This window comes from Salmo salar, chromosome 10, assembly GCF_965601325.2.
Source record: "Salmo salar chromosome 10, fSalSal1, whole genome shotgun sequence".
NCBI classification, from domain to species: domain Eukaryota; kingdom Metazoa; phylum Chordata; class Actinopteri; order Salmoniformes; family Salmonidae; genus Salmo; species Salmo salar.
Window position 1 is genome coordinate 23,975,106 of NC_138300.1, and position 18,580 is coordinate 23,993,685.

At 45.0% G+C, this 18,580-nt stretch overlaps 1 protein-coding gene across 1 annotated transcript; it reads right to left on the bottom strand.

Annotated features, from left to right (window-relative positions):
* Positions 1–7,604: 7,604 nt before the first annotated feature.
* LOC106613803 (C2 calcium-dependent domain-containing protein 4C) lies at positions 7,605–17,175 on the bottom strand. The gene is made up of 2 exons (XM_014216427.3): positions 16,880–17,175; positions 7,605–10,310 (listed from the first exon to the last, which is right to left on the bottom strand). Exon 2 carries the CDS (start codon positions 10,262–10,264, stop codon positions 9,026–9,028), a length of 1,239 nt encoding a protein of 412 aa, XP_014071902.1. The 5' UTR covers positions 10,265–10,310; positions 16,880–17,175; the 3' UTR covers positions 7,605–9,025.
* Positions 17,176–18,580: the final 1,405 nt, after the last annotated feature.

Here is an 18,580-nt window from a genome sequence, read left to right on the forward strand (position 1 = left end):
CATAAGCATCGTCTTCTGAGTATAACTTTAAAGTGTTGATAGTCAAACCTTTTTTTTTTGTATGTGTGTGTGAGTGTGCGTGCATGCGTGTGTGTCAGTCATTCGATCTCAACCCACTTGAACACTTATGGGAGATTTTGAGACTGCATTTTTCACCATCAACAAAACACCAAGTTATCAAATTTCTTGTGGAAGAATGCCGTCGCATCCCTCCAATAGAGTTCCAGGCGCAGTGGAGCTTTTCTGGTGGCTCGTAGTGGCCCAACGCCCTGTTAAGACACTTTATGGTTGGTGTTTCCTTAGTTTTGGCAATTACCTGTACATTATACATTTGCAGGTTTTCTGCACTCATAATATAGGCATTAAGCTTCCCTTAATCAGAAGGGGAAACCCCACACATCATAGACTAAAGCACGTGTCAAACTCATTCCATGGAGGGCCCAGTGTCTGTGGGTTTTCGCTCCTCCATTGTACATGATTGATGAGTTAACGTCACAAACTGTAAATAACTCCCCTCACCTGGTTGTCTAGGTCTTAACTGAAAGGAAAAACCAAAACACACTGTCACTAGGTCTTCCATGGAATGAGTTAGACACCTCTGAACTAGAGGACAGTGGGTATTGTTCCACTTTTAGAAATCAGATTAATTTGGACAAGGTGCTCAGATCTAAAAGTGCTGTATTCATTTCATACTGTGACATTGCCAATCAGAATCACATGCACTTTTCTGGTGCATATATGTATTCATTATTTGGCTGACAGTAAGCCCCCTCACTGGCATCCCATTCCACGACACACATGGACATCATTAGCCAGCCTCATTAGTAAGAGTGATATATGTTTTCAGTGTATTCAACCAGGATAATTAACCCTGTGGTTGGTATATAAGAGAATCTGTCACGACTTCCGCCGAAGTCGGTTCCTCTCCTTGTTCGGGCGGCGTTCGGCGGTCGACGTCACTGGTCTTCTAGCCATCGCCGATCCACCTTTCATTTTCCATTTGTTTTGTCTTGTTTTCCCACACACCTGGTATTCATTCCCTCGTTACATGTTGTGTATTTAACCCTCTGTTCCCCCCATGTCCGTGTGTAATTGTTTATTGTTGAGGTTGGTTTATTTTATTACCCATGCTTTGTGGCAGCCTGTACTTTGTACTTGTGTTTTTGTACTTTGTGCTGCTTCACTGGTACGTTGGGCATTTGTTTTGTGACGCAGTTGCGTTCTGTGCAAATGATTGCCTTAGTAAAGTACTTTGTCCACTCATCTCTGCTCTCCTGTGCCTGACTTCGATGCACCAGCTACACTCACCTCTTGACAGAATTACACACCCACAAGATGGAGTCAGCAGGAGCAGGTGCCCCTGGTAGAGCGGCGGGTGAACGTCTCTTTCATCTGAGGCAGGGGACGAGGTGCTCCCAGGAGTTCGCTATGGACTTTCGGACCCTGGCCGCCGGTGCGGGATGGAACGACAGGGCCCTGATCGACCACTATTGCTGCAGTTTGTGCAAGGACGTCCGTCGGGACGTGAGTCAACCCAAGGTGAGTCAACCCTCACCTTCGACCAGCTGGTGGACCTGTCCATTCGGCTGGATAACCTGCTGGCCACCCGCGGAAGTCCAGACAGGGGTCTGTCGGTTCCATCCTCCAGTCTCGGGGAGACCGGAGGAGGTACCGTCTCGTGCACAATCTGTGGCCGCAGAGGTCACACTGCCGGTCGGTGTCGGGTTGGTTCCTCTGGGAGTCGAGGTAGCAGGCAGGGCACTCTGGGGTCACCCCAGGTGAGAAGGCACCATTCTCACCCAGAGCCCTCTGTTGCACACATGTTTTTGTTTGTTACTTTTCCTGAGTTTTCCCCGCATTCCCAGCATAAGGAGCTCGTCGATTCAGGCGCAGCTGGGAATTTTATAGACAGATCATTCGCCCATAGTTTAGGGATCCCCATCGTTCCAATGGCTATTCCCTTCCCAGTTCACGCCTTGGACAGTCGACCATTAGGGTCAGGGTTGATTAGTGAGGCCACCACTCCTCTGGGCATGGTGACGCAGGGGGGTCACACGGAGAGAATCAGTCTCTTCCTCATTGACTCTCCTGCGTTTCCCGTGGTGCTAGGCCTACCCTGGTTAGCTTGTCATGACCCCACTGTTTTATGGCAACGGAGGGCTCTCACGGGGTGGTCGCGAGAGTGCTCGGGGAGGTGTTTAGGGGTTTCCGTTGGTGCTACTACGGTGGAAAGTCCAGACCAGGTCTCCACCGTGCGCATTCCCCCCGAATATGCCGATTTGGCTTTCGCCTTCTCCAAAAAGAAGGCGACTCAATTACCACCCCATCGACGGGGGGATTGTGCGATAAATCTCCTGGTAGACGCCGCACCTCCCAGGAGTCACGTGTATCCCCTGTCACAGGTGGAGACGGTGGCTATGGAAACATATGTCTCTGAATCCCTGCGTCAGGGGTACATTCGGTCCTCCACTTCACCCGCCTCCTCAAGTTTCTTTTTTGTGAAGGAGGGAGGTCTGTGCCCGTGTATTGACTATCGAGGCCTAAATTAGATCACTGTGAGGTACAGTTACCCGCTACCTCTTATTGCCACTGCGATTGAGTCAATGCACGGGGCGTGCTTCTTCACCAAACTAGATCTCAGGAGCGCTTGCAACCTGGTGCGTATCCTTGAGGGAGACGAGTGGAAGACGGCGTTCAGTACGACCTCTGGGCATTATGGGTACCTCGTCATGCTCTACGGGTTGATGAATGCTCCATCAGTCTTCCAAGCCTTTGTAGACAAGATTTTCAGGGACCTGCACGGGCAGGATGTAGTGTTGTATATTGATGACATTCTGATATACTCCGCTACACGCGCCAAGCATGTGTCCCTGGTACGCAGGGTGCTGGGTCGACTGTTGGAGCATGACCTGTACGTCAAGGCTGAGAAATGCCTGTTCTTCCAACAGTCCGTCTCTTTCCTAGGGTACCGCATTTCCACCTCAGGGGTGGAGATGGAGAGTGACCGCATTTCAGCCGTGCGTAATTGGCGGACTCCCACATCGGTAAAGGAGGTGCAGCGGTTTCTAGGGTTTGCCAATTACTACCGGAGGTTTATCCAGGGTTTTGGTCAGGTAGCGGCTCCCATTACCTCACTGCTGAAGGGGGGACCGGTACGGTTGCAGTGGTCGGCTGAGGCGGACAGGGCTTTTGGTCACCTGAGGGCTCTGTTTACCCCGGCTCCCGTGCTGGCCCATCCGGATCCCTCTTTGGCATTCATAGTGGAGGTGAACGCGTCCGAGGCTGGGATAGGAGCCGTGCTCTCTCAGCGCTCGGGTACGCCACCGAAGCTCCGCCCCTGTGTCTTCTTCTCGAGGAAGCTCAGCCCGGTGGAGCGAAACTATGACGTGGGGGACCGGGAGCTGTTGGCTGTTGTCAGGGCTTTGAAGACGTGGAGACATTGGCTTGAGGAGGCCAAACACCCTTTTCTCATCTGGACTGACCACCGCAATCTGGAGTACATCCGGGCAGCGAGGAGACTGAACCCTCGCCGGGCAAGGTGGGCCATGTTTTTCACCCGTTTTCTTTTCACCCTTTCTTACAGACCAGGTTCCCAAAACGTGAAGGCAGACGCACTGTCCCGGCTGTATGACACAGAGGAGCGGCCCATGGATCCCACCCCAATACTCCCGGCCTCCTGCCTGGTGGCGCCGGTAGTGTGGGAGCTGGACGCGGACATTGAGCGGGCGCTACGTTCAGAGCCCACTCCCCACCAGTGTCCCGCTGGGCGTCTGTACGTTCCGTCTGCTGTCCGTGACTGGCTGATCTATTGGGCCCACACGTCACCCTCCTCTGGTCATCCAGGCATCGGTCAGACGGTGCGCTGTCTGAGTGGTTAGTACTGGTGGCTCACTTTGGCTAAGGACGTGAGGGTTTATGTTTCCTCCTGCTCGGTGTGCGCCCAGTGTAAGGCTCCTAGGCACCTGCCCAGAGGTAAGCTACACCCCTTACCCGTTCCACAACGGCCTTGGTCGCACTGGTTGGTGGATTTCTTTACTGATCTTCCTCCCTCATAGGGTAACACCACGATCCTGGTTGTTGTGGATTGTTTTTCTAAGTCCTGCCGTTTCCTCCCTCTGCCCGGTCTTCCTACGGCTCTACAGACTGCGGCTCTACAGACTTCCATGAACGCCCTCCAGACCCTCGACGTGAACTTGGGACCCCGATCAGACACTATATCCTCAGGCACCCCATAGTGCTGGAAGACGTGTTTACACACGTCTTCCAGCACTATGGGGTGCCTGAGGATATAGTGTCTGATCGGGGTCCCAAGTTCACGTCGAGGGTCTGGAGGGCGTTCATGGAACTCTTGGGGGTCTTGATCAGCCTTACATGGGGTTTCCACCCCAAGAGTAACGGTCAGGTGGAGAGAGTTAACCAGGATGTGGGTAGGTTTCTGAGGTCTTATTGCCAGGACCGGCCGGGGTAGAGGGCGGCGTTCGTGCCCTAGGCAGAGATGGCCCAGAACTCGCTCCGCCACTCCTCCACTAACCTCTCCCCCTTCCAGTGCGTACTGGGGTACCAGCCGGTTCTGGCGCCGTGGCCTCAGAGTCAGATCGAGGCTCCTGCGGTGGACGACTGGTTCAGGTGCGCGCAGGAGACATGGGACGCCGCTCATGTTCACCTTCAGCGGGCCGTGCTGTGCCAGAAAGCCAGCGCAGTGAGGCCCCGGTGTTCACACCGGGGGACCGGGTCTGGCTCTCGACCCGAAACCTGCCCCTCCGCCTGCCCTGCCGTATGCTGGCGCTGCGGTTTGTGGGGCCATTTAAAGTCCTGAGGAGACTGAACGAGGTTAGTTACAGGTTACAACTTCCCCCCGATTACCGTATTAACCCCTCGTTCCATGTGTCTCTCCTCAGGCCGGTGGTGGCTGGCCCGCTACAGGAATCTGAGGTGCGGGAGGTTCTTCCGTCCCCTCTGGACATCGAGGGGGCATCGGCGTATTCCGTTCAATCCATACTGGATTCTAGGCGTCGGGGGAGGGGCCTTCAGTACCTCGTGGAGTGGGAGTGGTACGGTCCGGAGGAGAGATGCTGGGTTCAGGTGGAGGATGTGTTGGACCCTTCAATGCTGCGAGAGTTCCACCGTCTCCGTCCGGATCGCCCTGCACCTCGCCCTCCGGGTCGTCCCCGAGGCCGGTGTCGGCGCGCTGCTGGAGCTGCGCGTCAAGGGGGGGGTACTGTCACGACTTCCGCCAAAGTCGGTTCCTCTCCTTGTTCGGGCAGCGTTTGGCGGTCGACGTCACCGGTCTTCTAGCCATCGCCGATCCACCTTTTCCATTTGTTTTGTCTTGTTTTCCCACACACCTGGTATTCATTCCCTCATTACATGTCGTGTATTTAACCCTCTGTTCCCCCCATGTCCATGTGTGTAATTGTTTATTGTTGAGGTTGGCACGCTTCCGGCTGGTTTGCGCCAGTTTATTTTATTACCCGTGCTTTGTGGCAGCCTGTACTTTGTACTTGTGTTTTTGTACTTTGTGCTGCTTCACTGGTTCGTTGGGCATTTGTTTTGTGACGCAGTTGTGTTCTGTGCAAATGAATGCCTTAGTAAAGTGCTTTGTCCACTCATCTCTGCTCTCCTGCGCCTGACTTCGATGCACCAGCTACACTCACCTCTTGACACAATCAGGAAGGAAGTCTGGCCAAAGCTGTATGCTAAAGGATTTAAATCACTTGAAGCATAGCCTAACTGGAAATGGGTAAATCACAACTGACGCCCAATGCCTGAAAGCACAGTCATTATGATAAAGTTAATTGAATATGGTTGAATATCTTTCTTCATTGCATATCTAGCCTGTTCAGTGAAATAGCTAGCAGCACAGATTTCATTTGTCTGGAGAATTGTTCCTAGTTCAAATGTACATTGGGCTGGTTTTATATATAGTACCAGTCAAAAGTTTGGATACACCTACTCATTCAAGGGTTTTTCTATATTTTTACTAGTTTCTACATTGTAGAATAATAAACTATGAAATAACACATAAGGAATCATGTAGTAATCAAAAAAGTGTTAAACAAAAAAAAAATATATATATTTAAGATTCTTCAAAGTAGCCACCCTTTGCCTTGATGACAGCTTTGCACACTCTTGGCATTCTCTCAACCAGCTTTATGAGGTAGTCACCTGGAATGCATTTCAATTAACAGGTGTACCTTGTTAAAAGTTCATTTCTGGAACGTCTTTCCTTAATGCGTTTGAGCCAATCAGTTGTGTTGTGATAAGGTAGGGGTGGTATACAGAAGATAGCCCTATTTGTTAAAGACCAAGTCCATATTATGGAAAGAACAGCTCGAATAAGCAAAGAGAAACGCCAATCCATCATTACTTTAAGACATGAAGGTCAGTCAATATGGAACATTTCAAGAACATTAAACGTTTCTTCAGGTGCAGTCGCAAAAATTATCAAGCAATACGATGAAACTGGCTCTCATAAGAAAGGAAGACCCAGAGTTACCTCTGCTGCAGAGCATAAGTTCATTAGAGTTACCAGCCTCAGAAATTGCAGCCCAAATAAATGCTTCACAGAGTTCAAGTAACAGACACATCTCAACATCAACTGTTTAGAGGAGACTGCGTGAATCAGGCCTTTTTGGTCGAATTGCTGCAAAAAACCCACTACTAAAGGACACCAATATGAAGAAGAAACTTGCTTGGGCCAAGAAACACGAGCAATGGACATTAGACCAATGGAAATCTGTCCTTTGGTCTGATGAGTCCAAATGAGAGATTTTTGCTTCCAACCGCCTTGTCTTTGTGAGATACCGAGTAGTTCAACGGATGATCTCCGCATGTGTGGTTCCCACTGTGAAGCATTGAGGAAGAGGTATTTTAATTTTTTTTTACCGTTATTTTACCAGGTAAGTTGACTGAGAACACATTCTCATTTACAGCAACGACCTGGGGAATAGTTACAGGGGAGAGGAAGGGGATGAATGGGCCAACAGTAAGCTGGGGATGATTAGGTGACCATAATGGTATGAGGGACAGCTTAGGAATTTAGCCAGGACATCAGGGTTAACACCCCTACTCTTACGATAAGTGCCATGGGATCTTTAATGACCACAGAGAGTCAGGACACCTGTTTAACGTCCCATCCGAAAGACGGTATGATGGTGTGGGGGTGCTTTGCTGGTGACACTGTCTGTGATTTATTTAGAATTCAAGGCACACTTAACCTGCATGGCTACCACAGCATTCTGCAGCGATATGCCATCATTTGTTTTTCAATAGGACAATGACCCAACACACCTCCAGGTTGTGTAAGGGCTATTTGAGCAAGGAGAGTGATGAAGTGCTGCATCAGATGACCTGGCCTCCAAAATCTCCAGACCTCATATGTGTTATTTCATAGTTTTGATGTCTTCACTATTATTCTACAATGTAGAAAATAGTAAAAATAAATAAAAACCCTTGAATGAGTAGATGTCCAAATTTTGGACTGGTACTGTATATGAGAAACTAGAAAAGACAATCAATTACAAAAATAGGCTTTGTTCGGCAGTCACAAAAATATTCTACCCACTTTTTGACTTAATTGAATTTTCATCATAAATGCACTTACATTTTGACCCGGTCTACTAAAATGAAGTTTTATCAAATCTACTGAGAGTATTGATGTTTCTTAGTCATGCTGTTGTAAGCCAAAAAAGGGATTGGTTACAACTCAGTGAGCACACTCCCATGTACAGCAGGTATAGATAGCATAAACACCCACATATAAATTATTTTATAGTATCATACTGATTTCTCACAATAACAAAATGATCACACATACAGCAACAAGAGTTATATAAAGTATAAGCTTGTGGAGAGCTCTTTTGTATAGTCGAGGTTCAAACATGTAACCCACAAAAAGTAATGTAACCCACAAAAAAACTGGCTACATACTGTAAAATATCAGTGATGTCCGACATGATTAGATGACTACATATCTCAACGACTGATCGATGTGTTGACCCTTTAACCATCTTCAGAAACAACCTCTGTCTCCTACTTGAAATTGCAATCAGAGCACATTTATTCTAATTCATTTTAAAGGACAACAGAGCACATGCAGAGAATAGAAGACTATGCTTCATGTCAAATATTGTTGTGTTATTGTTTATTTTTTTGCCTTTCTCAGTCTACTCATCTGGTGGCTTGTCTACACAGGGGGGCTGCCAATCATTCACTCTCCAGCAGAGAACAGTACATAATTGACAATTAACAAACAAGTCATAATGTTGTATCTTGATAACAAATTCACACATACACCATACTGAGTCATATGTCTCACACAAATACCACATTTATGTATGAAATCAAGTTCAACCACTTGGTAAACACTTTAAAATTACATGCATTCTCTCTCTCTATGGTCTATGAGTGTTATGAAATTGAAGTAAGCTGCTAATGTATCACTGCATTTACATATTCATGCCAAGCGGATGAGGATGCATACGGAGATGTCTGATCTCTATCCTCCAGGTTTGGGACATTGTGGTCACATCACAGATTGGCCCTCCCTCCAGGTGGTACTGTAGATGGCAACAACAATCAGGATATAGTAGACCCACTGATCCATAAAAGTGTTGTAGTGCTGAACTGAATAAACATTGAATCGTCTGAGGATGAGTCACATTAAGTTACAACCATGCAACATAAAACGTTGAGATCAAGAGAGTACAAAAAGTGAGTCAATCAAATGTGCAGGTGTCTTTTGACCTGTGCCATATTTGATTGTCCACCACATGATCTGGAAGTTGGGCTGTGCAGGGCTGCAGGCTCAAGGAAGAGAAGGTTGAGGAGGTGACCAGCTAAGAGACGAGCTGCTAGACCAGACCAAACAGTCATTGACTGTAAATGAACTGCTCCTTTCAGACAGTTCTCTGTGGGGCACCAAGCAAACATCAATCCCAATTATTTCTCTTCCATTCATGCACTTTATCATTCATAGTCTCATTCAGTGTCAGTCAAAGTTCTGTTCTGTATCTCCAGGACAAATCTAGAGGTCATGGATCAGCTTCTCCAGAGGGATCTCTCTCTCCCCGAGCAGAGTGTCTCTCTTCAGGCTGGTGCCCTTATTCACCACCTTGATCTTCACTGCCAGGTTCTTCACCTGCACTGAGGTCACAGAGTCAAAGAAGAAGTCTTCATTGAACACAGGATTCCGGCTGTTCTTGATGATAGTGCTCCTCTGTTTCTGCAGCTTGCCAGGGTTCAGGTACAGCGACACGCAGCAGTTGATGCTCTTGATGTCGTACACCTTGTCGTATAGCTCTTCGGCAGCCCGAACACGGATGCGCAGGCGGGCCGTGCCGGCATCGTAGTCGGCGCTTAGCCTCACCCTGCCACCATTGTGCAGGTTAATGGTGTGCTCACGGTCCGACGGCCCACTGCCGTGGAGGGAAGGGGAGTGGAGACGCCGCAGCACGTTGGGACTGGGCTCGGCCGAGCTGCACTCGTCTGTGGATAAGGAGCTGTGGCGGGCAAACTTGCTCTTGGCCTTCACCACCTTGGCCTGCGTCTCATGTGTGAAGATCTTGAGCAGCGAGGCAGAGCGGGAGAGCAGCGGGGAGTTGAAGGGAGAGGACTCAGCCGAGGAACAGGTGTCACTCTCCCCTCCGCTAAAGTAGCGGTACGGGTTGTGAGAGGCATTGAAGTCAGGGGGGTTGAGGTGGTTGCCCTCGCTGACGCTGCTCTTCCCCTTCCGCTGGCAGTTGGGGGAGGTCAGGGGGCTGGTCTGGTCACAGTGGAACAGGGACTCCTTGCGGCGGGTGTGGGGGCTCTCCATCAAAGTGGCAAAACCATAGGAAGTCTGGGTCTTGGGGACGTAGGGCAGTGACATAGCGGTCTGAGACTGAGGGTCAGCATTAGTGTCCCCTGCCACCACATCATCAGCGCTCTCTATCTGGATGATGTGACGGTTTGCTGCCCTCAGCAGGTTCTTGGTGTCCCCAGTCAGCTTGACGACCAGACAAGGACTTTGAGGACTGCTGATTTTCTTACTGCCAATGGTCTGCTCAGAGGCCGAGAGCCAAAGGCCCTCCTTGGGCTTGACGACGTCCAGGGTGTCAGGCTCTGGGGGGCAGGAGACCAGCTTGGGGGGAATAAAGAAGTCAGGGATCTTATCAGGGGTGAGAACATTGCTGTAGGCTGGAGTATTGCCCTCCTTGTCCCCATTGTCCCCCCGCCTGAGTACAGTGGTCTCTACCGACCCACGGATCTTGTCCAGAACCCACATGGTCCCACTGGGCTTCAGCAAGTGAGATACAGGGGTGTTTCTCTGTCTGCAGACAAAAGCACAAACAAGGCAGCAGTTATTGGTGTGAAATATATTCATTAATACACTGAGAAAATCACATTGTAGCTGTTACTATATCTGTGCCAGAAATGGTTTACTGAATCTAAAAACTAGAAAAACAACTAAATGGACCCCAATGTGTCAAGTTTATATTTAATCAATAAGGACCGATTGGGTGTGAAATATGGACAATAAACCCCTGAGGTGCCTTTTCGCTATTATAAAATGGTTAACAACATAAAATAATTGTTTTGTAATACCTGTGGTATACCACGGCTTTCAACCAAATCAGCATTCAGGGTTCGAACCACCCAGTTTATAATTATTCAGGATAGAGCTGTTGAATAAATAAATAATTTGTGCAGCCTAAATAAGAGTTACATAGGACATGACTGATTTACAATGGCTAAGAAAACACTATTATTGTACATTTACTCATACAGTACATTCTATGTTGCAGTAAGTAACCTATACTATGCCAACATGTTGCACAGCAAATTACTCCTGTGGAATAATAAAGTGTACATTAGTCAAAATAACAAATGTAGCCTAGATTACGTTTATTTATCTTAGAACTACAGTTAATTTTGTTACGGTTTCATTTGGTTCATTTAAAAATGTGACGCCAAAATGAACACTTTAGCACATCACTGAGATCCACTTCAACAGCCATAGGAAATTCTAATCTATTTCTTCTGTTAAATTCCTTAGTCAAAAAATCCTTAAGGATTAGTAATTTTCCCAACAATATCCTATTTTATGTCACATCTAATCAGAATCCTATTGCATTACTTTTTCCTATTGGGAATCAAAATCATTCCTATTGGATTTTGTGTCACCTCTATCATAATCATATTGGAATCCTATTGGACTACTTTTTTCCTATTGGAAATCAAAAGTAATCCTAAAGGTTTTTGATAAATCTTTTAGGATTTTGTCATCATAATCAGAATCCCATTATATTATATTTTTTTATGATTTTTTTATTTTTTTGTTGTAATAATGACAATTACAACAATACTGAATGAACACTTATTTTAACTTAATATAATACATCAATAAAATCAATTTAGACTAAAATACATTTCTGAAACATGTTCAATTTGGTTTAAATAATGCAAAAACAAAGTGTTGGAGAAGAAAGTAAAAGGGCATTATGTGCCATGTAAAAAAGCTAACGTTTAAGTTCCTTGCTCAGAACATGAGAACGCTGGTGGTTCCTTTTAACATGAGTCTTCAATATTCCCAGGTAAGAAGTTCTAGGTTGTAGTTGTAGGAATTATAGGACTATTTCTCTCTATACAATTTGTATTTCATATACCTTTGACTATTGGATGTTCTTATAGGCACTTTAGTATTGCCAGTGTAACAGTATAGCTTCCGTCCCTCTCCTCGCTCCTACCTGGACTCGAACCAGGAACACATCGACAACAGCGACCCTCGAAGCAGCGTTACCCATGCAGAGCAAGGGAAACAACCACTCCAAGTCTCAGAGTCAGTGACGTTTGAAACGCTATTAGCGCGCACCCGCTAACTAGCTAGCCATTTCATATCGGTTACACCATCCTAATCTTGGGAGTTGACAGGCTTGAAGTCATAAACAGCGCAACGCATTGCGAAGGGCTGCTGGCAAAACGCACAAAAGTGCTGTTTGAATGAATGCTTATGAGCCTGCTGGTGCCTACCATCGCTCAGTCAGACTGCTCTATCAAATCATAGACTTAATTATAACATAATAACACACAGAAACACGAGCCTTAGCTCATTAATATGGTCGAATCCGGAAACTATCATTTCGAAAACATAACATTTATTATTTCGGTGAAATACGGAACCGTTTCGTATTTTACCTAACGGGTGGCATCCATACGTCTAAATGTTCCTGTTACATTGCACAACCTTCAATGTTATGTCATAATTACGTAAAATTCTGGCAAATTAGTTCGCAACGAGCCAGGCGGCCCAAAATGTTGCGTATACCCTGACTCTGCGTGCAATGAACGGAAGAGAAGTGACACAATTTCACCTGGTTAATATTGCCTGCTAACCTGGATTTATTTTAGCTAAATATGCAGGTTTAAAAATACATACTTCTGTGTATTGATTTTAAGAAAGGCATTGATGTTTATGGTTAGGTACAGTTGTGCAACGATTGTGCTTTTTTTCGCAAATGCGCTTTTGTTAAATCATCCCCCGTTTGGCGAAGTCAGCTGTCTTTGTTAGGAAGAAATAGTCTTCACAGTTCGCAACGAGCCAGGCAGCCCAAACTGCTGCATATACCCTGACTCTGTTGCAGAGGTGACACATTTTCCCTAGTTAAAAGAAATTCGTGTTATCAGGCAATATTAACTAAATATGCAGGTTTAAAAATATATACTTGTGTATTGATTTTAAGAAACACATTGATGTTTATGGTTAGGTACAGTTGTGCAACGATTGTGCTTTTTTTCGCAAATGCGCTTTTGTTAAATCATCCCCCGTTTGGCGAAGTCAGCTGTCTTTGTTAGGAAGAAATAGTCTTCACAGTTCGCAACGAGCCAGGCAGCCCAAACTGCTGCATATACCCTGACTCTGTTGCAGAGGTGACACATTTTCCCTAGTTAAAAGAAATTCGTGTTATCAGGCAATATTAACTAAATATGCAGGTTTAAAAATATATACTTGTGTATTGATTTTAAGAAACACATTGATGTTTATGGTTAGGTACAGTTGTGCAACGATTGTGCTTTTTTTCGCAAATGCGCTTTTGTTAAATCATCCCCCGTTTGGCGAAGTCAGCTGTCTTTGTTAGGAAGAAATAGTCTTCACAGTTCGCAACGAGCCAGGCAGCCCAAACTGCTGCATATACCCTGACTCTGTTGCAGAGGTGACACATTTTCCCTAGTTAAAAGAAATTCGTGTTATCAGGCAATATTAACTAAATATGCAGGTTTAAAAATATATACTTGTGTATTGATTTTAAGAAACACATTGATATTTATGTTTAGGTACAATTTGGAGCAACGACCGTCCTTTTTCGCGAATGCGCACCACATCGATTATATGCAACGCAGGACAGGCTAGATAAACTAGTAATATCATCAACCATGTGTAGTTAACTAGTGATTATGATTGATTGATTGATTGTTTTTTATAAGAAAAGTTTCATGCTAGCTAGCAACTTACCTTGGCTTCTTACTGCATTCGCGTAACAGGCAGGCTCCTCATGGAGTGCAATGTAAAACAGGTGGTTAGAGCGTTGGACTAGTTAACCGTAAGGTTGCAAGATTGAATCCCTGAGCTGACAAGGTAAAAATCTGTCGTTCTGCCCCTGAACAAGGCAGTTAACCCACCGTTCCTAGGCCGTCATTGAAAATAAGAATGTGTTCTTAACTGACTTGCCTAGTTAAAAAATATTTATAAAAATAAATTTAAAAAACTTGGCAAATCGGTGGCCAAAAATACCGATTACCGATTGTTATGAAAACTTGAAATCGGCCCTAATTAAATCGGTCATTCCGATTAATCGGTCGACCTCTAATTTGTTCCAGTACAATACAACATTTTCGTTGTTTGGAAACAACAATTCTATACTCATTTCGGTTTCATTCATCACCACAATATAGGAGTGATCCAAGGCTGCAAGTTCATTTTCAGTATGACAACCGGTACAGTTCACCTTTTTCAACAAAGTTCTACTGAGTTACAGTTCATATAAGGAAATCAGTCAGTTGAAATAAATTCAATAGGCCCTAATGTATGGATTTCACGACTGGGCAGGGGCGCAGCAATGGGTGGGCCTGGGAGGGCATAGGCCCACCCACTGGGGAGCCAGACCCATCCACTGGTGAGCTAGGCCCAGCATATCAGAATTAGTTTTCACCCACAAAAGGGCTTTATTACAGACAGAAATACACCTCAGTTTCATCAGCTGTCCGGATGGCTGGTCTCAGACAATCCCGTAGGTGAAGAAGCCGGATGTGGAGGTCCTGGGCTGGCGTGGTTACATGTGGTCTGCGATTGTGAGGTCGGTTGAACGTACTGCCAAATTCTCTAAAATGACGTTGGAGGTGATTATGGTAGAGAAATAAACATTACATTCTCTGGCAGCCGCTCTGGTGGACATTCCTGCTGTCAGCATGCCAATTGGGAAAGGGAGATACCTAGTCTACCAAAATGAATCAGAGATGTGCGGGGGCTGCCTTAATCGACATCCACGTCTTCGGTGCCCGGGGAACAGTAGGTTAACTGCCTTGTTCAGGGGCAGAACAAAATATTTTTACCTTGTTTGCTCAGGGATTCGATCCAGTGCTCTTGGCCCAATGCTCTAACCACTAGGCTACCTGCCGCCCCAATTGCACGTTCCCTCATCTGTGGCATTGTGTTGTGTGACAAAACTGCACATTTTAGAGTGGCCTTTTATTGTCCCCAGCATAAGGTGCACCTGTGTAATGATCATGCTGTTTAAACAGCTTTTTGATATGCTCACTAACAGGGATCTAAAAAAAGTTGTGCCCAAAATTTGAGAGAAATAAGCTTTTTGTGGAACATTTCTGGGATATTTTATTTCAGCTCATGAAACATGGGACCAACACTTAACATGTTGCGTTTATATTTTTGTTCAGTATATATACAAATGATACAAAACACAATATGTTGGGGGGTTTTCCCCTTAGTGTACATTCTATCTTTACATAGCTAAATAAAAAATTTAGTACAGTAAAACAAAGATACGAGCATTTCTTTCATTTAATATATAATAGTCAGGGTTTCACATGGGGGGCTCCCGAGTGGTGCAGCGGTCTAAGGCACTGCATCTCTGTGCTAGAGGCGTCACTACGGGTTAGATTCTGGTTCGATTCCAGGCTGTATCACAACCGGCTGTGATTGGGAGTCTCATATGGTGCCGCACAATCGCACAACTCCCTCCCTCCCAGGGTTGTACCTTGCCTTCCCCACCTGCCCCTGCATCCCCCCAAGAGCTGCAACCCCCCCCAATCAGCAGAAGGCGCTCCCTCCCCATCCTCCGTATTTCCCTCCTGGATATATCTACCAGTGCGCAGCTAGTGAACTCTTCGCACACCTGAATTAGGTCATCTTTTTTTTAACCAATACCTATGTCACATTAAGATTATATCAAATTGTTAATCTAGCTCGATGCTGTTTGGCTGTAATGTCAAATAGCACACCTTTTTGACACAAATGTAAAGAACCTTGAAAACAATCACAGTAGGTTTCATAGCTATTGTTGTTGCAGTTAATGTGTGACGCAGATGTTTACTCCCTTGGAACTTGGGGAAACAAGTGCACGAGATAGCGGTTCCCCAATATAGGATCATCATCTCAAGTGGCAATATTGGCTGCTTATGAAGTTATTATAGTTCACGTGCCCACCTTCATAGGTAATTACATTTGTCATTTAGCAGTGCGACTAGGGCACATAAACAGATTTTTCACCTAGTCGGCTCGGGGATTCAAACCGGTTACTGAGCCAACGATCTGAACCACTAGGCTCCCGTCTTAATTGTCTAAAACATTTGGAGGGTGGGTGCGCCATATGTTAAGCAGCCAAGTTAATAGTGTATAGCCAAGTTATGAGGATAATTCTTTTAGAATGTAATGAAAATATCTATACAATTCCCATCAACAAAATGAATAGGATTCCAATACAAGGGTCCAATTAGAATCCAATAGAAAAATCCTATCAGATTTTGAAACCAGTCTTATTGGACTCCTATATGATTCTATCCTATATGATGTTATATACAAGTATCTAATAGAAAATTCCTATCAATGTCCTGGAGTCTGGTGTAGCGGTCTAAACTCCGGACCACATTCCCCCTCAGCGACAGAGGTTTGAGCCCCGCCTCGGCCGACTGTCTGTGCCCTAAACCACTTCAATATCAGTCTCCCTATCTGTCCTATGAAAAACTATTACGTTTAAATAACTCAGCTATTTTAAAATAAAATGTAACCCTAGTCAAAAATTCCTATAGGATTAAAAATAATAATAATTGAATCCAAAAGAAAATATCAGATTTTGAAACCAGTCCTATAGGATTCTATCCTATCCTACACAATCATATAAAATCAAATAGGGTAGTTTCCAAAATCTGTTTTTTCTTTTGGATCATAATATACATATATTTTTTAGGATAGGATGTTTTGACTAGGGTTGTTAAATTGTGTGGTCAATTCATGTTGATAAGAGATGGACGATGCAGACAAAATGCTCGCCGGTCTAGTTTGTGATGAATTTGCACAATCTTGAATTGATAATAACTTTGCCTTTAAAGAGAATGAAGACGGATCTCCGTTGATTTTAGAAAAACTTGGTGTAGCCTACCATCGTAAGAACGTCAATTTATTATATAAGAAATAAATAATGTAGAAGTGTATATTTGCCTAGTATTAGCCTTTCATAAAATAAAGTGCAACAAGTGCAAATAAGAAGTTCGTAGGCTACCATTGGCGTAGCATATGCTCTCCCGTGCCAGAATATATTTAATTACTCACCCTTGAGTGAGACAAATACACAATTTTAGAAACCTGTTGAATTCAGCTTAATACACTTACTGAAGACGTGGAGGCTGCTTTGTCGACTTGATTCTTCCGTAACAGGTGTTTTCTCCCGCCTCCTCTGGATCTCACACTGTTTGCAGAACTAGGCAGGCTGGCAGGCTGGCTGGCTGCTCTGCACCCCAGAGACCAGAGATGGACTTGCGCTTCTTGAGCGACTATGATGCATTTTATACACTCGCCCGGCGGCGATGTTGGAAGCCGACCAATAAGAGAAAACTATTATATCCTAGTCTAGAGAGCCAGTGACAGCATTCTATTAAGCTGAACCGCGGCGCACTGGTCTATGGCCAGTGACGTGAATGGGCAAGTGCTGAGGAGTAGTTTGTATGTAATAAAGCCCTTTTGTGGGGGGAAAACTAATTCTGATTGGCTGGGTCTATGCCCTCCAAGGCCCACCAATAACTGCACCTGCCCAGTCATGTGAAATCCATAGGTTAGGGCCTAATGCATTTATTTCAATTGACTGATGTCCTTATATAAACTGTAACTCAGTAAAATAATTGAAATTGTTGCATGTTGCATTTATATTTTTGTTCAATAGCGTGCACTAATTTCCAGCATCAGTCAAAACTACAGGCTTTGAAATAAAAATATGACATACAGGTAATTTATTATTTTTTTAAATAAAAGAGAATAAAGCAGAATAACATAAAATGGTTCACATGTGGTTACAATCCATTCTGCCAGCTCTGGTCTCTTTGCCCTCCGACCCCTATGGGAGGGCAGCTCCTGCTCTGCCCAATCAAAGCTCTTCTCTGTCCTGACACCCCAATTGAGGAACCAGCTTCATCCTGAAACTAAGACAGTCCCTGCCCAACTTCCAAAAACCCTACATCTTATATATATAGCCAAACAGCATCGAGCTAGATTAACAATTTGATATAATCTTAATGTGACATAGGTATTGGTTAAAAAAAAGATGACCTAATTCAGGTGTGCCAAGAGCTCACTAGCTGCGCACTGGTAGATATATCCAGGAGGGAAATACGGAGGATGGGGAGGGAGCGCCTTCTGCTGATGGGGGGGTTGCAGCTCTTGGGAGGATGCAGGGGCAGGTGGGGAAGGCAAGGTACAACCCTGGGAGGGAGGGAGTATATATACTGAAATAGTGTTCAACTAACAATTTTCAAAGTGTTGTTAAACTAACACCCCAAAAATGTTGGGTCCCTAACACTGCGGGTGTATTATATTCTGATTTAAATTAAAACTTTATAACAGCTGATGTAAGTGTTAGGCAATTTACACCTGTAGTAACTCGTTTTGGGGTGTTGCTTTAACACTGTAGGGTGTAAAGCCTTATTTGCATATTTATTTCCCAGGGTGCCTTTCAAGCTAATTTTAGACTTACCAATACCACCCATGACTGTGTTTGCTAGTGACAGAGAGATGATTGCTGCATTCAAGAGTTTTCACTCATGTAGCCTATTATAAAAAGGTAGATATTACATTTGACAATACATCCCTTTTTTATCATAGTTTTACCTTAACGCGGTAAGTAGTCTGATACTTTTTGGAATTTTTATTAGGATCCCCATTAGCTAATCTTCCTGGGGTTCAGATCCTCCTCGTTTGTAGGCTGCGTCAGCAAGTCATATTACACTGGCTTGCCAAGTGTTATATAATACCAGAGTTAGGATATCCACTAACTGGAACCTTTAATCACCTGCAATCCACAGTTAGAATGGCTGCCAAGGT

Coding starts and splice junctions, on each gene's coding strand:
- LOC106613803 (XM_014216427.3), bottom strand. CDS start 10,264: ATGTGGGTTCTGGACAAGATCCGTGGGTCGGTAGAGACCACTGTACTC.